The 25,269-nt window shown below is 40.3% G+C and overlaps 1 protein-coding gene across 1 annotated transcript; it reads right to left on the bottom strand.

The window, feature by feature from the left end:
- Positions 1–2,419: 2,419 nt before the first annotated feature.
- On the bottom strand, positions 2,420–16,088 carry fitm2 (fat storage inducing transmembrane protein 2). Its single transcript, XM_063030925.1, has 2 exons — positions 15,916–16,088; positions 2,420–6,185 (listed from the first exon to the last, which is right to left on the bottom strand). The coding sequence occupies exons 1-2, from the start codon at positions 16,086–16,088 to the stop codon at positions 5,585–5,587; spliced, it is 774 nt and encodes a 257-aa protein (XP_062886995.1). The 3' UTR covers positions 2,420–5,584.
- Positions 16,089–25,269: the final 9,181 nt, after the last annotated feature.

Genomic DNA, 25,269 nt, shown 5'->3' on the forward strand with positions numbered 1-25,269 from the left:
CCAGGCGAGGGTAGAAACACAAATAACTCCCCACCGGTCATGCCCTGTTCACACTGCAAGAGCCACTGATCGATCCGCCTAATCGATCCTCCAAAAACCCACTTTTTCTGTCGGCACAACAAAGCTCATTCAGTGTCCAAAATCACGTGTCTCAAGTCTATCATTTGACCTTTTATTTATCTCCCCGTGCTGAATACCAACTGTCACTCAAACAGTTCCTCCCTTCTCTCTCTGCAAGAATACAAAAGCTGAAACCAATGTCCTTGTAAAAAGTAAACACGCTGCAGAGAAACCATAACATCGATTGTCCATCGAATAACGTTGCCCTCTGTCACCATGGTGACCCACAAGCTGCTCGGTGCCCTTTCTCTCCAAACTCAGCAGAAATCCAAAAGTTAGTCTCCGTTCTTTCTCGTGCCTTAAAGTGACAGTCCACAGAAAATATGAACCTTAGAGGTTCAGGGGTTCATAACACCATCTCAAAGCAGTCTTCCTCTCTCTCTCTCTTAGTAACAAGGTGTCTGGTGTCAGAACAACTCTTCCTCTCTTTTTAAAGGTATAGTCCACAGGGGTAATCGAGCACAGTTCATAGGGGAAATTCAGGACCCCGTCATACTATACAGATTACAGAGGAGGTGTTTGCTATTTTGAGGCAAATTAGGGTGGATAAATCCCCAGGGCCTGACAAGGTGTTCTCTCAAACGCTGTGGGAGGCAAGTGCAGAAATTGCTGGTGCAAAGATATTTAAATCATCCTTAGCAACAGGTGAGGTACCACAGGATTGGAGAATAGCCAATGTTGTTCCACTGTTTAAAAAGGGCTGTAAAAATAAACCAGGAAATTTTAGGCTGGTGAGCCCGACATCAGTAATGGGAAAGTTATTGGAAGGTATTCTAAGCGACTGAATATATGAGTATTTGGACAGACATGGACTGATTAAGGATAGTCAGCAAGCCTTTGTGCATGGTACGTCATGTTTAACCAATCTTATGGAATTTTTCCAATGAAGCTACCAAGAAAGTGGATGAAGACAAGACAGTGGATGTTGTCTAAATGGACTTCAGCAAGGTCCCACGAGAGGTTGGTCAAGAAGCTTCAGTCACTCGGCATTCAAGATGAGCCGTAAATTGGATTAGACATTGGCTTTGTGGGAGAAGCCAGAGAGTGGTAGTGGAAGGATGCCTCTGACTGGAGGCCTGTGACTAATGGAAAGCTGCAGGGAACGGTACTGGGTCTGTTGTTGTCTGTCATCCATATCAACAATCTGGATGGTAATGTGGTTAACTTGAATGACACCAAGATTGGGGATGTAGTGGTCAGTCAAGAAGACCATCATGGCTTGCAGTGGGATCTGGACCAGCTGGAAAAATGGGCATAAAAATGGTATATGGAATTTAACGCAGACATAGTTTCCTATGACTCTAACCTAAATTTGTCTCCTGAACCAGTATGGATAACTTCACTCACCTCAATGCTAACTGATTCCACACTATATAGTCATTTTCAAAGACTCCACAACTTGTGCTCAGTACTATTTAGTTACTTTATCATTATTTGCATGATATGTTCTCCTTTGTATATTGTTTATTAGTCTTTGTTTATGTGTAGTTTTTCACAAATTCTACTGTATTCCTTTATTTTCCTGTGAATGGCAGTTAGAAAATGAATCTCAAGGTAGCATATGATGACATTTACATACTTCAATAATAAACTTACTTTGAACCTTGAACAGCTGCAAGTTAAGATGACATGTACAGTGTCTTAAAATTAACTGCATTTTGCAAAGTCATCAGTTTTAAGACATCACCCATTTTGAAATGCAATGCATTAAAATGTACCTCAGCACCATTAATTCTGAAATAAAAAGAACTTAGGAAATACAGTTAATGTTTCAAGTCATTGACTTTCATATATACACAGATGCTGCTTGACCTGCTGAGTATCTCAGATTTGCAACATCTGTAGAATTTTGCTTTTGGATTATTCTATTTTTTTCCATTTATCACACCTATAAAAGCTTATGCAGCATAATTTTCTTTTTAATGGGAGCCTCATTTGAAAACTGCTTACATGATTTAGAACTTAGTTTCAGCTGCCCAACAATATCTTTAGATAAAATTGATAACATAGAAAAATATCAAAAGGCATGTTTACAGCAACCAAGTCAAAATATTAACAGAGAGAAAAGAAGAGATATTAGACTGAGTAACTGAAAGCTTGGCCAAATATGTAGTTTAAAAGTGCGATGGGTGGAAGTAATCGGATATGTACAAGACAAGAATTTGGAATTCTTGGTTGAAAGAGATTCCAAATGGTATTTGAACTCTTTTCAATTGAACTGAAAATGGCAACACAGAACACAATATAATTTAAAATTTTAATTATATTTAGAAACTGTAAATTGAACATACAAAGCTATTACAATTACATGCTGTTTATCATGTGTTTTCTATTGCAAACTGATGGATCAAAGACTTCCTCTGGATATAACAAGTAGTCTAAACAGGAAATGGCATAATGTTCCATTTCAGTCATTTTCACTTGCAAAAAAATTTAAGATTTTAAATATTATTCACATAATAAAAAGTTATGTCAAATTCTCATACGATTATACTCACTTCATTTCACTTAATATGTTTGAGTTTAATATATGGCTGAAACAGCATCATCTTTCCAACTTTTAACAACAGGATCAGCGTACATCTCAATAAAAGAACTTACATTTCATTCAAAACAATGACAGAACTACAAATCAAATAAACACTAGTACAAGACCAAGCTATTTGGATAACTAATAGAAAAGCAGTTAAAAGAAAGCAAAAAAATAGTAATATTGCATTTCCACCTTAAAACATAATTCCAATACAAGATTCCTCAAAGTTCGCCATGGCACTGTCATGAACTGAAAACATACAATCTTTTTTCAAAACTATTATATGCACTGCATATTGTATAGATGTACCTTCCTGAATTTGCTTTCAGCATATCAATCATTAAAAAAGGACCACGCCTACACCTACACCTACCTTTGAAAACACAGCAACTTTACAAGAAACTACAGGAATTTCCCCAGTTGACTGTCATGAAGTTCAGGACTCACAGGTACTGATACACTAACGCAGATGACTTCAACCTCCCTTTAGGGGCTTGCTGCCATCATCCCATTGCATTCTAACAATAACTCCTCATATAGTTCAGTCATCAAGCACTAACTCTTGTGCAGTTTCCTGGCAGTTATGGCAGGAGGAGAAGATGGCGGCGCTACGCAGTCTGTCCGGTAAGATTATATCGTATTTGTTAAATAGGGTACCGTGCACAATTCTGATTTGATGGAGGCAGACGTGAGAAGCACGGAGGAACATCTGGAGAAATTTCTGAAATGCCCGGTTCGCTGCCGCTGCTACTGTGCAATCAAGAATCTCCGGAGAGAAGGCCCCAAAATCCTCGGCTTTGCCTGCTGCTGGTGGCCGGGGCTGGGGTCGAAGCGTTCGGCAGAGATGGTGCTCGGTGCCGGAGGGCTGGTCGGAGGCACGAAGTTTTCGGAGACTAAAGAGTCGGACCGTGGTCGGGCATGGCAGGGAGATTTTTCTTCCTTCTCCCGTCTGCGTGAGATGTGGGACTTTCGAGAAACTTTGAACTTTTATTTACCGTGCTCATGGTCTGTTCTTCATCAAGTTACGGTATTGCTTGCAGCGTTGTAACTATATGTTATAATTATGTGGTTTTTGTCAGTTTTCAGTCTTGGTCTGTCCTGTGTTTCTGTGACATCACACCGGAGGAATATTGTATCATTTCTTAATGCATGCATTACTAAATGACAGTAAAAGAGGACTGCATGTCCTCATAATCTAATCTAAAAAAAGGTCTGACCACTGAACTCAAACCAGGAACAACCTATCAGCCGATGATCAGATATCAACTGTGTGGAAGGGACAGAAGGACAGGAATTTGCTTTGAGTTGAGTGTTTAACAAACTTGAGTGTTTAAATCCATATTTCCAACCTCTTTAAAAATACTATAGTGCTTAACTTTTAAATAGTGTTTGAATATTTCCATAACGGATTTAACTGACAGTTCATCCTGAAGTTGTGGGATTACTTACTGGAAGGCATTGTAGTTTCCACAGCAGCACTAATCAGATCAAATACAGCTTCACAATGGAAATTCTTGGCAGAGGATTTTCTCAAGGGTAGGTTTAGCACATAGCTCACTGCTCCAAGGAAATTCTAAGCTGGTATTTTTATACATTTAACATTTATAAATATTAACCTTAAGTATAACGAAAACTTTTGAACACCATCAGACATTGCAATGCAAACTTGCTACAGGAGTTGTCCAAAAATAAATGGCATCTTTTTCTGAAGGTACAATTTCCATAACAGTATTTCACCAAGTGGTTTACGACATGTCATAGTGGTGTTACACCAGTTAATGCTGATAGGGGACAATTCCAGGAATCCAAGTTCAATCCTCACCTCGAGTACTATCTGTAGAGAGTTCGCATCTTCTCACTCTGACTACATTGGTTTCCTTTCACATGTGCTGGCAATTAACTAATTGTTCTTAACAAGCTCTTAGTACATGAGAGAAATAACGAGTTATAAAGGTACAAGACTAATAAAATTCTTCCTCTGGGGCCTGGCAATGATGATGGGCCAAAAAGCCCCCTCCTGCAGCATTTAATGTAACGACCAGATCTTAAAACTTTATTTTAGCTTCAGTGAAACAGCATCCTTAATTCACTTTTTGGAAGTCAACCTTTAGATTTCAAGAGGCCATGCAGTAACCAAATAAAGAAAGCACTTGCAATTTTTATATCACATAATTTAGCGTAGATTGTTAAATTTTATACAGAATTCTGCATTTAATACATATAAAATACTGGAAAAAAATACACATTTTAATGATTTAACACACGTCCCTGAATTTTTTTTAAATTAACTTATTGGACCAGTTTTTTATATAAATGCTTAAGGTTAATATTTACTTAAGGTGAATATTTATAAAATGATAGATAATTTTAAATCAAGAAAAGCAATTTTTTTAAGTGCTTAACAGTATGAACTGGCAAAATCAGAAAGATACAATTTAGTGCATATTACCCTAACAATCTAACAAAGAACCAGAGTACAAACCAGCATCTCGTGCAAGAGGAAGCAGAATTCCTCTAATTATATAACTGGATTAACATATGCAGATATATTGAGAAGAATAGATAAAACATCAAAATATTTTCCTTTAAAATACCTGGCCCAGCAATCAAATTCATGCTGATAGATTTTAGTTTTTATGTCAGACTCTATTTCAAAAACTTGTGAAATTCAATCTGCCTCAGCAATATTTCCATAAAGTTGAAGTAAACAAAAAAATCCAAAAATGCCCCAAACACATAATTTTTAAACCTATATTTAGTTTATTAATTATTAGTTTTCTTATGTGGAAGGCAATTTTAGTTTCATTTTCTACTGGCATTCCATATTTGTCCCGGTGTCTACTCTCATACTGTTCATTAACAACTTAAGGTACACGTATGGAGAATACTGACTGTTTGAATATATTTTATTATTAGCATATTTAATTCTAATTACTCATTTTTGTTCCCAATTTCTGGAGGCATTCCAGGAGAAAACCATTTCTTATACCAAAACTTGTATGTTAAATACCAGGCAGAAAGTCCAAAAGTGGTTCCAATAATCTTTTGAGGTAGATCGTGAAAATATATTGCCGTACAGAAGAACATCCAAATCCACAACAGACACAATGCATTTAAAGCAATAAAGAGTGACTTAATGATAGTGGAGGTAGCCTTTCCCGGCTTTTGTTCCACTTTGTGAAGTTCATTCATGATTGCTGTTTCTTCTATCATCATCAGTACACAGTATGACAACAAGAAGGAGTGCCCAGAGATGTCAAAGCCAATCCATAAATGGCCTTGTTTGTTGCAAGCACGCCTATTTTCAAATTCGTGCAGAACAGTCATATTCTGGGACTCAAAGCATTCTCCTGTGAAATTTTCAACAATGTGAAAGGTCCTTGTGCTGAGGAACCAAACAACAGTGCCTACCGCACATGAAGTTATGCGCCGTAATGCAAACAGAACATCTCTTTGGACAAAGTAGTTTGAGGTGAAAATAAAAGGAAGAAGCAGGCCCATGGTCCAACCCCATGACAGTTTGACAAAGTACCTACAAAATAAACAGAAAGCAATATTAATGCTGATACTCTACCACACCCAGCCAACACACTTTTTGTCCCCCTTCCCTCCAGACGAAGGCTCAGGAGCTTGAAGACTCACACGGCCAGATTTGGGAACAGCTTCTTTCCAACTGTGATAAGATTGCTGAAGGGATCCTGACCCGGTTCTGGGCCGTACCCTCCAAATATCCAGACCTGCCTCTCGGTTTTTTGCACTACCTTACTTTCCCTTTTCTATTTTCTATTTATGATTTATAATTTAAATTTTTACTATTTACTATCAATTTGTACTCCAGGGAGCACAAAGGGCTGAATCAAATATCGCTGTGATGATTGTATGCTCTAGTGTCAATTGTTTGGCGACAATAAAGATATTCTTTAAGAACAATAATTCGGTTTCAACTGGAGGCATGTGTAGCAAGGCTACAAAGGACTGCCTAGGCGTTCTGACCCATTTTTGTGCTGTATCTCCTATGTAAAATTAACGGCTTAGGTTCCTAACATTTGCAAATACAACTGAAAATTTTATAGATTTTAAGAACTTAATTTTTAAGAAAACTATTATAATTTAAGCTATCTACGAAATAATGTCAATTTCCCCTTTCTGCTGCATCACTGAGTCATGGCTGAAAGAAGGTCAAAGTTAGGAGCTTAACATCAAATTACATACTTTGTATCCAAAGGACAGGTAGGAAGGCATACGTGGCTCTGTTGATAAGAGATGGAATTACATCTTTAGAAAAAGGTGATATAGGGTCAGAGAACATTGAAACTTTGTGGGTGGAGTTAAGAAATTGCAAGGGTGAAAAAACCATTATGGTTCTCAAATGGCAGGCCTCCAAATAGTAGCCAAGATGTGGTGTTGAGATTGCATAGGGAGCCGGAAAAGGCATGTAATAAGGGTAATGTCACAATTGTAATGGGGAACTTCAATATGCAATGGAATTGGGAAAATCAGGTTGATGTCAGATCGCAAGAGAGGGAATTTGTTGAATGCCTACGAGATGGCTTTTTAAGAGCAGCTTGTGCTTGAACATACTAGGGGAAAGGCCATTTTATATTGGGTGCTGTGTAATAACCCAGATCTTATTAGGGAGCTTAACATAAAGGAACCCTTAGGAGGGAGTGATCATAACCTGATTGAATTCATACTGCATTTTGAGAGGGAGAAGCATAAGTCACATGACTTATTGCAACGGAATAAAGGGAATTACAGTGGCATGAGATGGAGGAGCTTGCCCTGGTAGATTAGAGGAGAACACTGGCAGGGATGATGGCAGAGCAGAGGTGGCTAAAGTTTTTGAGAATAGTTCACAAGGTGCAGGATAGATATGTCCCACAGAAGTTGTTCTCAAATGGCAGGGGTAGGCCACCGTGGCTAGCAAAGGACTGCATAAAACCCAAGGAAAGGCATACAAGGTAGCAAAAGTGAATGGGAAGTTGGATGATTGGGAAGCTTTTAAAATCCAACAAAAGGCAACTAAAAAAAACTGTAAGAAGGGAAATGATGAAATATGAGGGCAAACTAGGCAATGATATAAAGCAGGATGCCATTAGTTTTTTTTCAGTTACATAAAGAGTAAATGGGAGATGAGATTTGAAATTAGACCACTGGAAAACAATGCTGGCAAGGTAGTAATGGGGGACGAGGAAATGGCAGGTGAACTTAAAGAGTACCTTGCATCTGTCTTCACAGTGGAAGACATTAGCAGTGTGCCAGAGGTCCATGAGTGTCAGGGAGTGGGAGTGAGTGCCATTGCTATTACAAAGGAAAAAGTGTTAAGCAAACTCAAAGGCCATTCGGTGGATAAGTGACCCGGACCAGATGGACTATATCCCAGAGTCCTGAGAGAGGTTGCTGAAGAGATAATGTATGTATTGGTCATGATCTTCCAAGAATCACTTGACTCTGGCATGGTCCCAGAGGACTGGAAGATTGCAAATGTCACTCTACTCTTTAAGAAGGGAGGAAGGCAAAAGAAAGGAAGTTAGAGGCCAGTTAGCCTAAGCTCAGTGGTTGGAAAAATGTTGGGAGTCTATTATTACGGGTGAGGTTTCAGGGTACTCAGAGACTAAGGAGTCAAAGTCAGCATGATTTCTGTAAAGGGAAATCACACCTGACAAATCTGTTAGGGTTCTTTGAGGAATTAACAAGCAGGATTGACAAAGGAGAGGCAGTGGATGTCATTTACTTGGATTTTCAGAAGGCTTCTGTTAAGGTGCCACACAAGAGGCTGCCTTAACAAGATGAAATCCTATGGCGTTACAAGAAACATACTGGCATGGATAGAGGAACGGCTGATAGGCAGGAGGCAGTGAGTGGGAATAACGGGGACATTTTTTGGTTGGCTGCCAGTGACTACTGCTCCTTGGGGGTCAATATTAGAACTGCTACTTTTCACATTGTTTGTCAATGATTTGGATAATGGAATTGATAGCTTTGTGGCATAGTTTGTGGATGATACGAAGACTGGTAGTCCTGAGGAAGCAATGTGATTGCAGCAGGACTTAGACTAATTGGAATAATAGGCAAAAATGTGGCAGAGAGAAAACAGTGTTGGGAAATGTACGATAATGCATTTTGGTAAAAGGAACAATAGTGCGGACTATTATCTAAATGGGGAGAAGGTTCAAACATCAGAGGTGCAGAGTCCTTGTGCAAGGCTCCTAGAAGGTTAATTTACAGGTTGAGTCTGTGGTAAAGTAGGCAAATGCAATGTTGGTATCTATTTCAAGGTGAGTAGAATACAAAAGCAAGGAGATAATGCTGAGGCTTTATAAGACACTAGTCAGGCTGCCCTTGGAGTATTGTCAACAGTTTTGGGCCTCATATCTCAGAAAGTACGCGTTAACATTGGAGAAAGTGCAGAGGAGGTTCATGAGGATTATTTTGGGAATGAAGGGGTTAACATGTGAGGAGCATTTGGCAGCTTTGGGCCTGTACTCTGGAATTTAGAAGAGTTCACTGAAACCTACCGAATGTTGAAAGAACTAGGCATGGTCGCTTCCTATGATGGGGGTATCCAGAACTACAGGGTGACCTTTTAGAATTGAGGTAAGGAGTAATCTTTTTAGCCAGCGAGTAGTGAATCCGTGGAATGCTCTGCCACAGACCGCGGTGAAGGCAAGCCCGCAGGTTTACTTAAGTCGGAAGTTGATAGTCTCCTGATCAGTCAGGGCAAAGGATATGGTGTGAAGGCAGGTGTGTGGGGTTGAGTGGGATCTGGGATCAGCCATGATGGAATGGCGGAGCAGACTGGATAGGCTGAATGGCCCAATTCTGCTCCTATATCTTATGGTCTAAGTCTGGATGAGTTGAGTGATAAACAATGGCACATCTCACTCCTTCCTGGTACTGAGAGGAGATCCAACACCAAAACCTACACATGCAGGGATTTCCAGAACATCAACGGGAAGATGATTTCTACCATCCTATTCTAGCCAAATAGATACTGCATGTTATTTATTTTGTATTTTTTAACCTCTCTTTAATATTTGTACTAATTTGTTAATGTATCTGAAATAAAACTGTTATAAAGCCTGTCAAGATTTGCAGGAGACAAGTCTCTGCCACTAAGCTTGCCTTCCTGTTAAAGATCATCTTGGTTTTCCATGCACAGGACCTCAGATCTGTTCGTTCTACAGGATTTGAGGTGACTCCTAAGCAAGACTCATCATCCAGCAAAATACAAATGTGTTGAAGCAGCAAATTTTTTAAAACATATGCACAAGCTACAAACAGCCGAAACCAATTGATTTCCAACAGTAATGCTTTCCCTCTCTCATTCATTTGTTGTCATGGTCAAAGTAAGAATTAACTCTTGATTGTGCAAGAACCTGGACCCGCTGCAATTTGTCTACAAGCACAACAGGTTCACAATGGATGCAATCCCACTGGCTCTCCGCTTGGCCTTGGACCACAGCAATATTTATGCTGGGCTGCAGTTTATTAACCACTGTTCAACATCCAACACCATCACCCCTCAGTACTAATCACCAAGCCTCAAAACCTGTGCTTATGTACCTCCCTCTCCAACCGGAACCTTGATTTCCTCACCAGGGGGCCAGTCCGTGCAGATCAGAAATAACATCTCCTTGCTGATAATCATCCTCAAGGCTGCATGCTTAGCCCAATGCTCTACTTCCATAAGTGTGCGGCCAGGCCTGAGATCTTTGGGCACAGAGCTCAGAAAAAGCGACGCAACAGACTTTTAACATCGTAAACCAGTGAGTTGTTCGTTATGGCTCCACTCTCACTGTGAAACGGAGACACCTCTTTCTCCCTTGGGGAGAGAGGGGGAGAGAAGGCCTGTGGTATGTTGAATATTGGGTGAACAAGTAGTCTTTGGGGTACTGCAAGTCTGTGTCTTTGCTGTTGCTTTGCTGCACGCTTGAGTCCTTGGTGGTGGGTGCTGATGCTTTTTTTTTGCTGGTGGGGGGGAGGGGGATCGTTACATGTGGGAGGCAGGGGAGCTGTGTGGGGGACGACTTTGGGGTTCTAACATTTAACGGTCATTCATTCTTTGGGGCACTCCTCTGTTTTCGTGGATGGTTGCGAAGAAAAAGCATTTCAGGATGTGTATTGTACACATTTCTCTGACATTAAATGTACCTTTAAAACCTTTGAATGAAAATTTGATATTTGAGATGTTTGAAGACCCAAGCCCTTTTTTTTTAAAAAACCACAAATATTTCTGAGCTGAGAAGAGCTGTGCAAACAACCAAAAGGACAGAGGCACGCGGCAATTTCCATCATATCTAACAGGAGCCGAATAGAGAAACCATAGGATCTGGGCTGTCTGTACAACTGGAGTAACTGCTACCAGTTTCCATCAAGAGCTATGCTGACTGCCCAGACAGGATGCAATCCGAGCCCCACAGCTTAGTAATAAGCAGCTGCACCATTCACTCCAGCCAATCCATCACCAGCCCTGTGAGCATGCCACAGTGACAGATTCTATACTAAGCCATGCAAGGATAAGATGGCTTTTATAGTTTCTTTGCTGCAGGAGTGCCAGAGAAGGGCTGAATTATCAATGAGGTATGCAACACAAAAGCAGGAGGTTGTGCGTGCTTTCTGAGTGGATGTTTTTGTTCATACAAATACAACTATGTAACTATACACATTTATTAGGCAGTGAACCCTTAAATAAGAAACATTTATCTGAGTTTGTGTAATCTCAGCAATTAGTGGAAAAGTCTTTCTAGGCTCCAACAGAAAACAAAAAGTTGTGTCTGAGAAATTAAATTCACATGCCCCCTGCACTTTGTATTGAATGAATATTCTCTTTCATGTTTTACAAGCACACTCCAGCCTGCTCCACCTTTGATCACCAGTTTTCTATCCAAGTAAGATTCCCACCCATTTTCCTCAATTCCCTTAATATTCAGACATTAATCCATGACGGAGCCTCATGAATGACTATGGATCTGAATGAATACACCATAGATGTCACGGACTTTATTAAAACAGTTGTAGATGAGTGTGTCCCCACAAAACCATTTAGATCTTCCCCAACACACACAAAAAATGCTGGAGAACGCAGCAGGCCAGGCAGCATCTATAGGAAGAGGTACAGTCAACGTTTCGGCCGAGTTCCTCAGTTAGAAGCCCCCTGGATGAACCATGAGATCTGCAATCTGCTGAGAGCCAGATCATGCATTCAGGTCTGGTGACCAAGAAAGTTAAAAGAGGTCCAGGCACAATCTCAAGAAAGCTATCTCATGGACAGAGTGGCAATTCTGGACTAAACTTGAATCAACGAAGGATGCTCGACATTTGTGGCAGAGCTTAAATACTACCATGTTTTATAAAGTTAGATCAAGAGAGATTGATGACAGCAAGGCTTAGCTTCCAGATGACGTCAATGCCTTTTATGCTCACTTTGACCATCAAAATATGGAGGTACTATCACGAACTCCCACAGCCCTCAATAATACTGTGATTTCAGTCTGAGGCTAACGTGCAAGCAGCCTTTAGGACAGTGAACCCATGGAAAGCATCCAACCCAGATGGACTGGTATAATTGAAGGTTGCTTAAAGACAGTGTCTAAGAACATGGTGACCTGCCTCAATGACTATCATCCATTAGCACTTACGTCCACTGTGATGAAGTGCTTTGAGAAGCTGGTGATGAAACTTATTAAACCCTGCTTGAGAAGTGACCCAGATCTGCTCCAATTTGCCTACCAGAGCAACACATCCACAGCAGATTCCATCTCATTGGCTCTCCACTCAACGCTCATACATCTAAATGCTCTTTATTGACCACAGCTCAGCATTCAGCACCATAATTCCCTCAAATCTAATCAATTAGCTCAAAGAACTTGGCTTCAGTACCTCCTTGTGCAACTGGATTCTTGATTTCCTCACTTGCAGACCCCAGTCAATTCAGATTGGTAACATCATCTCCTCTATGATCTCCATCATCACAGATGCACTGCAAGGCTGTGTGCTTAGCCCCCTGCTCTTCTTGCTTTACACTTACAACCATGTGGCTAAGCACAGCTCCAATGCCATATTCAAGCTCACTGATGCAAACAACCACTGTTGTTGGCCAAATGAAAGGTGCTGATGAATCAGCATACAGGAGTAGATTGAAAATCTGGCTGAGTGGTGCCATAACAACAACCTCTTACTCAATGTCAGCAAGACCAAGGAGCTGATTATTGACTTGAATTGAATTGAATTGACTTGACTTTATTTCTTACACCCTTCACATACATGAGGAGTTAAAATCTTTATGTTACATTTCCATCTAAATGTGCCATCTGCAATCATAGCAATTTATAATAATTTATAATAAATAGACCAGTCAATGTAATATAGAGTACACTCAAATCAGCATTTCATCAGTCTGATGGCCTGGTGGAAGAAGCTGTCCCGGAGCCTGTTGGTCCTGGCTTTTATGCTGCAGTACCGCTTCCCGGATGGTAGTAGCTGGAATAGATTGTGGTTGGGGTGTCTTGAGTCCCCTATGGTCCTTTGGGCCCTTTTTACACACCTGTTCTTGTAAATGTCCTGAATCATGGGAAGTTCACAACTACAGATGCGCTGGGCTGTCCGCACCACTCTTCACAGAGTCCTGCGATTAAGGGAGGTACAGTTCCCATACTAGGCAGTGATGCAGCCAGTCAGGATGCTCTGAATTGTGCCCCTGTAGAAAGTTCTTAAGATTTGGTGTCCCATACCAAACTTCCTCAACCGTCTGAGGTGAAAGAGGCCCTATTGTGCCTTTTTCACCACACAGCTAGTGTGTACAGACCACCTGAGGTCCTCGGTGATGTGGATGCCGAGGAACTTAAATCTGTTTACCCTCTCAACCCCAGATCCATTGATGTAAATTCCATTTCCATTCCTCCTGTAATCCACAACCAGCTCTTTTGTTTTTGCAACATTGAGAGAGAAGTTGTTTTCTTGACTCTACTGTATCAGAGAGATGACTTCTCCCCTGTAGGCCTCTCGTTATTGTTTGAGATAAGGCCAATCATTTTAGAGTCATCGGCAAATTTAATTAGCAGATTGGAGCTGTGGGTGGGAATACAGTCATGGGTATACAGGGAGTAAAGGAGGGGGTTCAGTATGCAGCCTGGAGGGGCTCCTGTATTCACAGCCAGAGGGGTAGAGGTGAGAGAGCCCATTCTTACAACCTGCTGGCAACTTGACAGGAAGTGCAGGATCCAGCTGCATAAGGCAAGGTCTTAGCTTCTTGTCAAGCCTGGATGGAACTATGGTGTTGAATGCTGAACTGTAGCAAGCTGCAGATGAATTCCTTGACCAGCGTCTCAAAGCATTTGCTTATTATTGAGGTGAGTGCAACTGGATGCCAGTCGCTCAGACACTTCTGGAGACGGAAACCAGAGGTCCATGAACCAGTCCTCATCGGAGAATTAAGAGGTGGAGGGTCAGCCTTTAAATTCCTTGGTGTTATTACTTCAACGAATCTGTTCTGGTTCTGGACCCAGCTCATACGCAAATGTAATTAAGAAGAAAACACCGCAGAACCTCTACTTTCTTAGGAGTTTACGAAGATTCAGCATGACATCTAAAACTTTGATAAAGATCTATAGATATGTGGTGGAGAGTACATTGACTGACTGTATTACTACCTGGTATGGAAACATCAACACCCTTGAACAGAAAATCCAACAGAAAGCAGTGACTACAGCCCAGTTTCTCCCCACCACTGAGCACATCTACGTGAAACACTGTTGCAGAAAAGCAGCATCCATCATTATGAACCCCCACCATCCAGGCCATGCTCTCTACTCACTGCTGCCACCCATAAGTTGTTACAGGAACATCACGACCCACACTACCAGGTTCAGGAAGTTATTACCCCTCAACCACCAGGCTCTTGAACCAAGGGGGATAACTTCACTTGTCCTATCACTGAAATGTTCCCATAACCAATGGTCTCACTTTCAAGGACTCTTCAGCACATCTTCTTGCTATATATTGTTTATTTAATTATTATTATTTCTCTTCCCTCTCCCCTTTCTTTTTGTATTTATGGTTTGTTGGCTTTTGCACAGTGATTGAACACCCAAGTTGGTGTAGTCTTTCAATGATTGTGTTATAGTTATTGTTCTATGGATTTATTCAATATGCCCACAAGAAAATGAATCTCAGGGTTGTATATGGTGACATGCATGTACCTTGACAATAAATTTACTTTACTTTTACTTTATGACCCTCTTGGCAACTATGAAGTCTTAGCACCATCCAAGTGAAGACATTGCCATCTATTTCAGTCAAAACGTCCTACCCTTTATACTGAGATCATGACCACCAATCACGATCAATTTAGTGAAAGCCCGGTGAATACTTCCACGGCAAGGTTATCAGCCAGATAAAATATCCTCCCTGCATTCACCAAACTCAAATAATGTATAAATTTCAAGGAAACCTTTCCCCATTCAACTAAACTCTGGAAATACAGTCCTAGTCAATTCAAACTCTCCTTATTCAGAAGACCTGGAACCAGCCAGGTAAGACTTCACTATATGTGCTCTATGACAAGTATATCTTTTCTTTTAGGTAAAGACCAAACTCTACACAATACTTTATGTACAGCCTCACAATGGCCGTTGAGTGATTGCAGTAATCAGGATTTTATTACAATGAAGTTTCAGAAGAAATAGGAAGAAAATCACAATCCTCCACACAGTATTTCAGAGCAAAGTAAACACAATGCTTGTGCAAGCCGACAAGCCTTCCTTAGCAGTCTTATCATTCCAAGAGGGATGATGTATGGTGTTCTCACCAAGCTTACAGAGGATGACCTTTCAGCAGGTGCCACCCAGTTATTGAAACGGCCCGTATGCTCCAGTCAGTATTCATTAGGCGGCTTTCAAATCACAGTGGGCAGATACCCTTTTCCAACGACTGAATCTGGAGCAGGTGGAAACTTTTAGAACAACATTAAAATGATACGGAACACAATCTAAAAGCAAATTGCGTCATTCGAATCTGGGACATGATTCAAGCTTGTTCTGCCTGTCCTTAACGTTAGCAATGCGGTCTGCTCCACCTCCATACATGGAATGCACTCCTAACACTACAGTACCTATATAAACCCTGTACCAGGATTCCTCCCAACCCCACTCCCCGGGCTGCGGGACGCCGAGTCCCCCCTCCTCATACTCCCCGGGTTGCAGCACGCCCGATCCCGCTCCCGGTTTGCTGCACTGGATCACCCCGGGTCCTTCAATACTCACACGTTGAGCGCGTTGCGTCGATTGGAAAAGTAAGATTCAGGCAGGACATACGTGGCTTTGAGTATCGAGCCCCCCAGAGTGATGGCAGCGAGCAGAAGAGCCAGATACCGGCGCAGCCATGAGTGGTGAAAGCGGAGCAGGAATTGCACACAGCCATCCAGCGACATCTTCATCAACTCCCACCCCTTCCGGACACACCTTCCAACTCCATTGGCCTGTTCTCCTGAGGCGAAGCTAAAGGATCCGCCCTCTTAAAGAGAAATACGTTTGCAGGAACGCTGTTAGACTGCTGCAGTTGCTCAGCAAGTCAGGAGGTGTCTGTGGAGGGGAATAAACATTTGATATTTCAGGCCGAGACCCTTCATTAAGGTCACCGTCACTCAGGGGTGCAGTGCTAATTTTTTAGGTGCCGGAGCTGACAAAATGCTTGCCATTTCCTATATCCTCTCTCTATATACGAGGGGTAATTGATAAGTTCGTGGCCTAAGGTTATACCGCTCTCGTTACGTGCAGTTCAACTCTTTGAGTGATTATGCAGAAAATTTGAAGTTAATAACTTTTGTGGTATTTCTGTTTCAGATGTTGAAAATTGCTAGGTTTTCTAAAATTGACTCCTTCCACCTTAGGCCATGAATTTATTAATCACCCTTCCTATATCACACCCAATTTGTGTACCTGCTCATTTCATGTACTGGGCAGCTTCCTTGCCCCATTCATGTAATGAGCAGGTACGCAAATTGGGTGTGACATATATATATGAATAGGGCTTCTTATAATGTCAAGCACTAAACCAAGTTGAGAGAAATATAGGAGTTCCAGAGCTCTACAGAAATACAGTGATAGTTAAGACATTAACAAGATTATAGGCTATCACTACATTTCAGTGTATAACTGGTGCAATAAAACATATAATACTTAATAATATGACAAAATATTGCATGGTTGCACTCACTAATTATAAAATATAATTATCAAGCAAGTAAAGAAAAAGACGGTAATCATGTATTTTACCAATTTAAAAGTAATTACCTACTTACCAAATGCCACCAATGAGAAATTTCACAATAATTTCCACAAAGGGTCAGGTGTAATATGTGCTTGGGGGTCTGAAGCAACTCTTGTCCTGGTGTTATCTGCTGATCTGTGGTACCGCGGCCATGATGTGACATACAGCTCAGGATTCCACTGAACTAGAGGAGGTCCATGTAGTTTTTCAAACATATGATACATGATCTATGAGAATTCTTGAGCGTGTTGTTATTATCAAGTTCCTGTGACTGAGTCCTCACTCACACTCAGCAGTACTAATAGGAATAACTTGTGAACAGCTCAGTAATGGGCGTAAATCTTGGGGGATGCGGCGTCCACAATCCTCCACATTATCTCTGAAGGCATTTATTACAGTGGAAGAAGAGAGCTTAAACCCCTTACAGAGAGGTGATATTGCAGCTTCTCCATAATTATGCAGTATTTCATCAGGCCAGTTATCTTTATCAAGGACACGCATTTCATTTAGCAGGGATTTATACACACTTTGAGGTTTAGAAGTTTGAGAACCTTTCAAGGATGTTGCCATGAACATACAGTGCTGCACATTGTTTATAAGACTAGTAAGAAACTGTAGATAACTAATAGAGACAATTTTGTTGTTGCTTCTTAAAGTAATTTCTCTAAACTTCCTCTTTTCAACTGCCTCTTGAGCTTCTAGAGTTTTTGTACCAGGTTGCTCTTTCAGTCCATGCAGTGATCTTATGCTCCGTTGGATCAGTTTGGCTGCATAAACAATCGCAGTAGTGCATTCCTGTAAACACTCTGACAGTAAACCAAGTTCATGCAACATGTCATACCAAGTCCAATAGAAACTGTTCTGAAGAGAGTCTTTTCAACAGACCTTCATAGGTTTTTCTATCACTCCCAGATCTTGTTTTCATCCTTTATTGCTTTTTCAAAATGAAAACACAGTGCTTCATAATTTTGTCACACTGCTGAAACTGTCCGAAACAAGCTAGCTACCCACCTGGTGCCCAGAACACGGCCTATTTTGCAAATTTGTTGTTCTAGTTAAGAGGCACATTCAGACCGTTCCTTTTGATTTAGAGGTGATCTACTATAAACAAAGTACAATTTGTCCATAAATGATTGAAAATGATTTATTCCGTGAACTTCTCTCACTGAATCACCCACTGCAAGTTCTAATCTGTGACTAAGGCAGTGCCAAATTATCACATCAGAGTAATGTTCCTTGAGAATTGTAGCAACACCAGATTTGACACCAAGCATTACGCTCGTCCCATCACTAACAAATGCTACAAGGTTCTGTTTCAAGTAAGAGTCATCAAACCCATGGTTATTGAGACAGTTCAATAGATGTTTAGCAATAGTTGCAGCTTTCTGATCAGGGAGTTCAATTAGATCTAAAAACATAAAATGGGGATCACCTTCCTTATCACTTATACATTTCAAATAAACTATTAGGGTGGTCTTAATGCTCAGGCTTGTTGATTCATCAATGAGAACAGAAAATTTGCCATTTATCTGCTTGATATGCTGGCAATTTTTCTGCTTCATATTAATGGCTAGGTGATTAATTATCTCTGTAGCACTTGTGCGGGAATTCAGTCCAATTCCAATGTCAACACCATTATTTTCTTGAAGTTCCATTAAGCCAAAGTGATCAGAGTATGGTCTGTCATTCTGAGCTAAATAATATGCAGAATGAAAAATTGAACAAGTTGCCTTTAGACGTGAAGCATTCATGGTGTCACATAATTTTCCAAGAGCATCTTCACTAGCTATAATTTCAACACTTAGAGCAGCAGTGTGAGCTTTTGATAGTTTGCGATCAACAATTTTTTTTTCTGAGAGACTTCAAGCGTGTACTTTGATCAGCTCCATAATAGGATACTTGGTACATCTGCCATTCATTTGACAGCCTCAAACCCTTAGAAGTGAAAAGTGTCAGATTGCTTTTGTTTGTAGTTGCACATACTTTATACCCAAGTTTATCATCCTTGAAGTCTAACCAGGGATAAGTTTCCTTCTTTTTCTTCCACATTTCTTCATTCCAAACATCTGAACAGGGATACAAGCCTGACTTTGAAGGACCATTACTTTCAGAACTGTATTTGGACCCAGTTAGAAAATTTGAACTAGAAGCAGGCGAAGCACAGTTTTTGTCACTTTTACTGTCATCAGTCTCTTGTACACTATTCTTTTTACACTCCTCAGCTTGTCTACGAAAGAAAGAAGTTAACATTGTTTGCTTAACCGCCATGGGGTTGTTAGTGAGAAAAATTTACTTTTTTATCAGCGAGTAATCCACGGACCACCACAGATGTAGCCTTACTAATAACAAGTGCTGAAGAGAGACTGAGGATCTGTGAAATGGCGGGAGGCTACGGCAGGGTATGCTGGGAAAAGAATGGGTCAAGCGAGGACGAATTTCACAAATATCAAAATAAAAACAGTCACAGCTCCAGGATTTCACCAAAAACAATCAAATATCCTAATGTTATTAGTGGTATTTTCCACACCAGCCACCACTCCCTCTCCCCAACCCCCGCTTCGGTAAAATTCCCTCTATTTAATGTGCGACCACTGTTAAATTCTCCACTTGTTTATTTTGACTGTTTTTTACAGAGGTGCTGGAGCAGTGCTCCAGTGAGCTCCAGCAGCACTGCACCCCTGCCATCACTCCTCGGCCCATTTTCACAAATAAATCCACCTGTCATGTATAATAACCTTCTATACTGTTAGCAACAACTCTCAATTTTGTGGCATCTACAGCCTTGTGTTTGGCATCCAAATCACTTGAACAAAATAATGAATAACAAGGGTAACAACATCGACTCTATTTGAAGAAATAACCTTCAACCATCATCCTCTGCTTCCCATCTCTGAGTCAATTTTGAATCCAACTAGATCTTCCTGGACTCCACGGTACCTAACTTTCCAAACTAGCCTTGCATGCGGGACCTTTACAAAGGCCTTGGTAAAAATACATATAGGTGACATTCACTACCATACCCGCATCTACATATTTGGTTAACTTTTCAAAAACACTAAAAGTTCTATGAAACACAACTTTCCACACTCAAAGCCATACTGACTCCCAATCAGATATTGTTTATCCAAACGTGGCTAGATCCTACCCCTCAGAATTTGCTTCAGTAACTTCCTCACCACTGCTGACCAGCCTGTGGGCTTTGTATAGGCTTTGTGAAGCAGTGATCTGAGTATTGCAGAAATGTGCCACCCTGAGAATCCCTCATAATATTGCTGTGAGCAATGTTGCTCGAGCCTCATGACAACAAATTGTTTATTTTATTCTAAAGAGTAACTCAAATAATAACGATGAGAGCTAAAAATGGATTTCCTATTTTGGATAATTTTTTTTCTGGCACTGGTAATTCAGTGAAACACTCAAAAGGAATTGGTAGAGATGGACGCAGGAACCCAGAGGTTAATTTCTCCTGAGATGAATTGACTAATGGAGACACAAAATTCAATATATTCTGTTTGTCTGGAAATAACATTTGACAAGATATTGTGTAATGATTTTGGTGGAGTAACAAAGCTGAGAAGAGTAGAAGGATCCCATGCTTTAACTCTAACAATAGTACAGCTGTATTCAGCTTTAAGGGCTGAAGAAGAGAGAATCTGATAGGGAGGACAGTAGACCATGGAAGAAATGAAAGGAGGAGGGGCACCAGAGAGAAATGAGGGGCAGATGAGGAGAAGTGAGAGAATAATCAGAATGGGGAATGGGAAAGGAGAGGAGGATGGAAGGGAGAACTACTGGAAATTCGCAAAATTCAATGTTCATTCTATCCGGTTGGAGGCTATCCAGACAGAATATGAGGTGTTGTTCCTCCAGCCTGAGTATGGCCTCATCATGATGGTAGAGGATGCATGGACCAACATGTCAGAATGGGAATGGGAAGTTGAAATTGGTAACCACCACGAAATCCTATCTTTTGTGGCGGACGGAATGAAGGCGCCCCTCCTCCTTCCTTTTCTTTCATAGTCTACGGTCTGGCCTTATCAGATTCCCACTTCTTCAGCCCTTTACCTCTACCACTTATCACCTCCCAGCTTCTTACTTCATTTCCCCTCACCTAGTTTCACCTATCACCTGTCAATTTTACTCCTTCCCCTCTTCTTATTCTGGCTTTTTCCCCTTCCTTGAAGGATCATGGCCCAAAATGTCAACAGTTTATTCCCTTCCATAGCCTGACATGCTGAGTTCTTCCAGCATTTGTGTGTGTTGAATAAAATTATTAATCATATAATGTTTACAACACAGAAAGAAGTCATTCAACTCATTGTGTCTGCACTGGATGTCTACCACAGCACCCCTCTTGTTTCACCCACTTACCTCTTCTTCATAGCCTTGCAAATTTTCTCCACCATATTTATTCATTTCCACTATGGAACCCACCTCCACCATATCTACAGACATTTTCCAATGTAAAATGTTTTCCTTTGTATCTTTATTAATTCTCTTCTCTTTCACTTTTTACTTGTGATTTTCAGTTGCCTACCACTCCACCAAATGGCAACAGCCTCCCATCATTCACTCAGTCCAGACCTTTCATCATTTTATATACTTCTCTCATATACCTTCCCTCCAAAGTAAGCAGTTTCACTAAATACAATTGTAATTTCTCATCCCAGAAACTATTCTCATAGTTCTTTGAATACTCTCCAATGCTTCCACATCCACCCTACAATATGGTGATCAAAAATGAACAAAATATACCAGTAGGGGCCAGACTACTGTATTATAAAGCTCAGAAAAATATTTACAGTACTTTTATAATACATGCATCTATTGATAAAACCCAGAATTGTGTATTCTCAGACTGCCCTGCTGCTTTCAATGATATTCATCCAAACTCTCTGGCTCCTATGTTTATCCTTCCCTTTGGAACAGTATTCTTTATTCAATATTTCCCCAAATTATTCTTTCTACAATACATTGTCTCTCATTTCTGGACATTAAACCTCATTTGCCACCTGCCTGCCCATTTTACCAATCTGTTTATATCCTTCTATAGCTTAATTGCATTCTTATTGCAGTTTACAATTCTGCAAAGTTTCCTGTCATCTAAAATTAGATCTTATGGTTTTCACCTCTGAATCTAGATTATTAACATAGTTTTAAAAAATGATAGTCTTAAGATGATTCTGTGGGAAACACTACCGCTCATCTTCCTCCAGAAAACATTCACTACAACAATCTGATGTCTATTATTTAGCCAATTCCTTGCATATGCTATCTACGTTCCTTTTCTGGTGTTGGCACTTGGCCAAGTGGTTAAGACATTCATCTAGTGATCTGAAGGTCGTTAGTTTGAGCCTTGGCTGAGGCAGTGTGTGTGTCCTTGAGCAAGACACTTAACCATACATTGCTCTGCGATGACACCGGTGCCAAGCTGTATGGGTCCTAATGCCCTTCTCTTGGACAACATCGGTGGTGTGGAGAGGGGAGATTTGCAGCATAGGCAACTGCTGGTCTTCCATACAACCTGGAAACCTTCCAAGGCGCAAATCCATGGTCTCATGAGACTAATGGATTTATTAAAAAAAAGTTATTTTGATGCTTCGTACTTCAACTTCGCTGATAAACATGTCATGTGAGTCTTAAAAAAAAACATTTTTGGAAGTCCATATACAGCACATTGCATTATCCTGATCAACTTACATCAAAAATCCTACTAAATATGATTTGCCTTCAACGAATCCATGTTGGCTTGCCTTAATTTATTTTTCCCCAGGTGACTATTAATCCTGACTTGGTTCAATGTTTCTATAAGCTTTCCCATCATTGACGTTTACCTTCACTCCCTTTTTTGAACAAGGTAGAAATGTTCACAGCTTTCCACTTCTCCAATATCACCACTGTGCCCAAATGCATTAAACATTTCTGGACTGTAGCCTTGCACTTTCCTTCCCTACTTCCCTCAAAACCCTGGGATGCATCCCAACTGATTCTGGTGACTTATCTACTTCAAATTATGTTTTCTAACACCTTTTCTAATAGTTTTGTACAATTAATTTTCAATCTGTTTTGTCCACTATTACTTTGGAAGTACCCTCTTCCCATCTTTATTGCAAATTCCCATTTTTATGCTTAGTAGATCCCATTTCTCCATGTATTTTTTTTTACTAAATCTATACATTTAGAACTCTTCTGGATTTCCAATTCTGACTGTAGAGGGTCTTCTCTCATTTGTTCTCACTACCTCTTTTTTTTCAGTTTTCATTTCTCTCCTGATCATTTTGTCATCAATCTGATTTTCAACAGTATTTAAAATCTTAAACTCTTTAGAAACTGTGTTTTTTCATGGAATGATAGAAGTATAGAAACATATATGTATTCCGTGATGCCAATCTATGCTAATCCTATTTTCTTGCATTAGGCAAATTTTTCTCTACACTTTTCCAACCCAAGTACCTATCCAAACGTCTTCTAAGCATTATAATAGTATCTGTGTCTACCATTCCATCCAGCAGCATATGCAAAATATTCACTTAATTCTGTGTTTAAAAAACCTACCCCTCAGATCTCCCTTAAATTTCACCTATCTTACCTTAAACCTGTAATCACTAGTTCTAGGCTCCCTTTTGCTGTGGAGAAAAGATTGACCACCTACACTCTCTATGACTCTACTCATTTTATAAACCTCTATAACGTTCCTCTGCCTCCCATGTTCCAGTGAGAAACAACTAGCCGAACCAATCTCTGTTATAACGACAGCCCTCCATTCCATGCAACATCTTGGTGAGTTGCGTCTGCACACTCCCTATCATTACCACATCCTTCCTGCCTGTAGCCAACAGAACTGTAACCATTCTTAAGTGCAGTCTGACTAATGTTTTGTCAAACTCTTACACTTGATGCATTGACCTATGAGGCCAGCATACTTTTCACTGCACACTCAGTTTGCCACTTTCAGGGAACAATGAGGTTATGCACTTTAGGAGGTCAACTTCCAGAAGGACATATTGAGTAAATTGCAGGGACCCAGAAATGTTGATGTACACCGAGGGATTTACGTAGCCTAATCTCTTAGTGTACATCAACACTTCTGGGATCCTGCCATTTACTCTAAATGTCATTCTGGAATTTGACCTCTGAAAGTGTATAACCTCATAATTATGCTTTTTCTCCCTCTACTGATAAATTGGTTAATTGATTTATTTTTGTCACATATACAGAGGTACAGAAAAAAATTGTTTTGCATTCTGTCCATAATCTAAAACAAGTGTGATATTCAACACAGAGGAGCACTTATTCATCATCTGAGTAACAATGGTAGGTAGTAATCAGAAGGACAATCCCTTGCCTAGTTTATGATTGCTTTCTGGACCATTTTTGGCCTTTTATCCTGCTTGGAGAACTATTGTGTGAAATATCTGCATGTTTCCATTCTGAACAAATATTCACTGGAAATATCTAAAACTCAAAGGTGAAAATTTTAACAAAAATAGTAAAGAGAGTATCTAAAATTCGTTCACACAACTTTAAAAACTTTTTAGTTCAAAATCAGGACAACCCAAAATAGGAAAATTTTGTGCTTATTTCTGGGAAATGTATCTTATAATTTTACTGGATTCTCCCTACCACTTTTCTTACAGCACAACACCCTCTCCCCCAATCAGTCCAAAATGCCAATTGTGATGTTACGTACAGAATTTGTGAGATATGCAGCCTCATTGACCTGAAATGCCTCTGATATAACCCCTCATGTGCCATAATTGCTCCACCCCCGGATGTCTGGGTCACCGTTACTCACAGTTTTCTCGCCTCTGAACCTGAGGCTGACCTTAGGCACACTCTACAGTTTGTTGCCTACTGCCCTATTATGGAGGTGACCCAAACTCCATGCTCCAGAAATGACATTCTGTTTTTGCATTAACGTAAAGTGAGAATCTAAGACATCTCCAGACTTCAGTGTTCACTCCAAGATTTTTTGCCCTGACTGATAAGTTTATTTTAGGATCTAATGTTTCTCCAGGTTTGGTGATAATTAACTGACTGACCGAATTTACATGCTAAATCTACTTCTGTTTATTTCTTAAGTTTCTGTCAGAATTATCATGCACTTGGCTGTGCTGCAAAATGAGATGCTAACTTTAAATTCAAAAGGCAGAAACACCAGTTGCAAAGCCAGGAAGTCGGTCCACAAACCTAGGAGATAAAAATTTGCAAGGTCATAATACAATAATGAATTGGCTAAAATTTTTTTGTGAAATTTCAAACATGTTCTGCACGGTGTGGCATTCTGCATAGGTGTGGTCCATTGAGGCAGGGAAAGGATGGCAGGGTAAAAGAACCATGGTGTACAA

This window comes from Mobula hypostoma, chromosome 2 (assembly GCF_963921235.1).
Source record: "Mobula hypostoma chromosome 2, sMobHyp1.1, whole genome shotgun sequence".
Lineage (NCBI taxonomy): Eukaryota > Metazoa > Chordata > Chondrichthyes > Myliobatiformes > Myliobatidae > Mobula > Mobula hypostoma.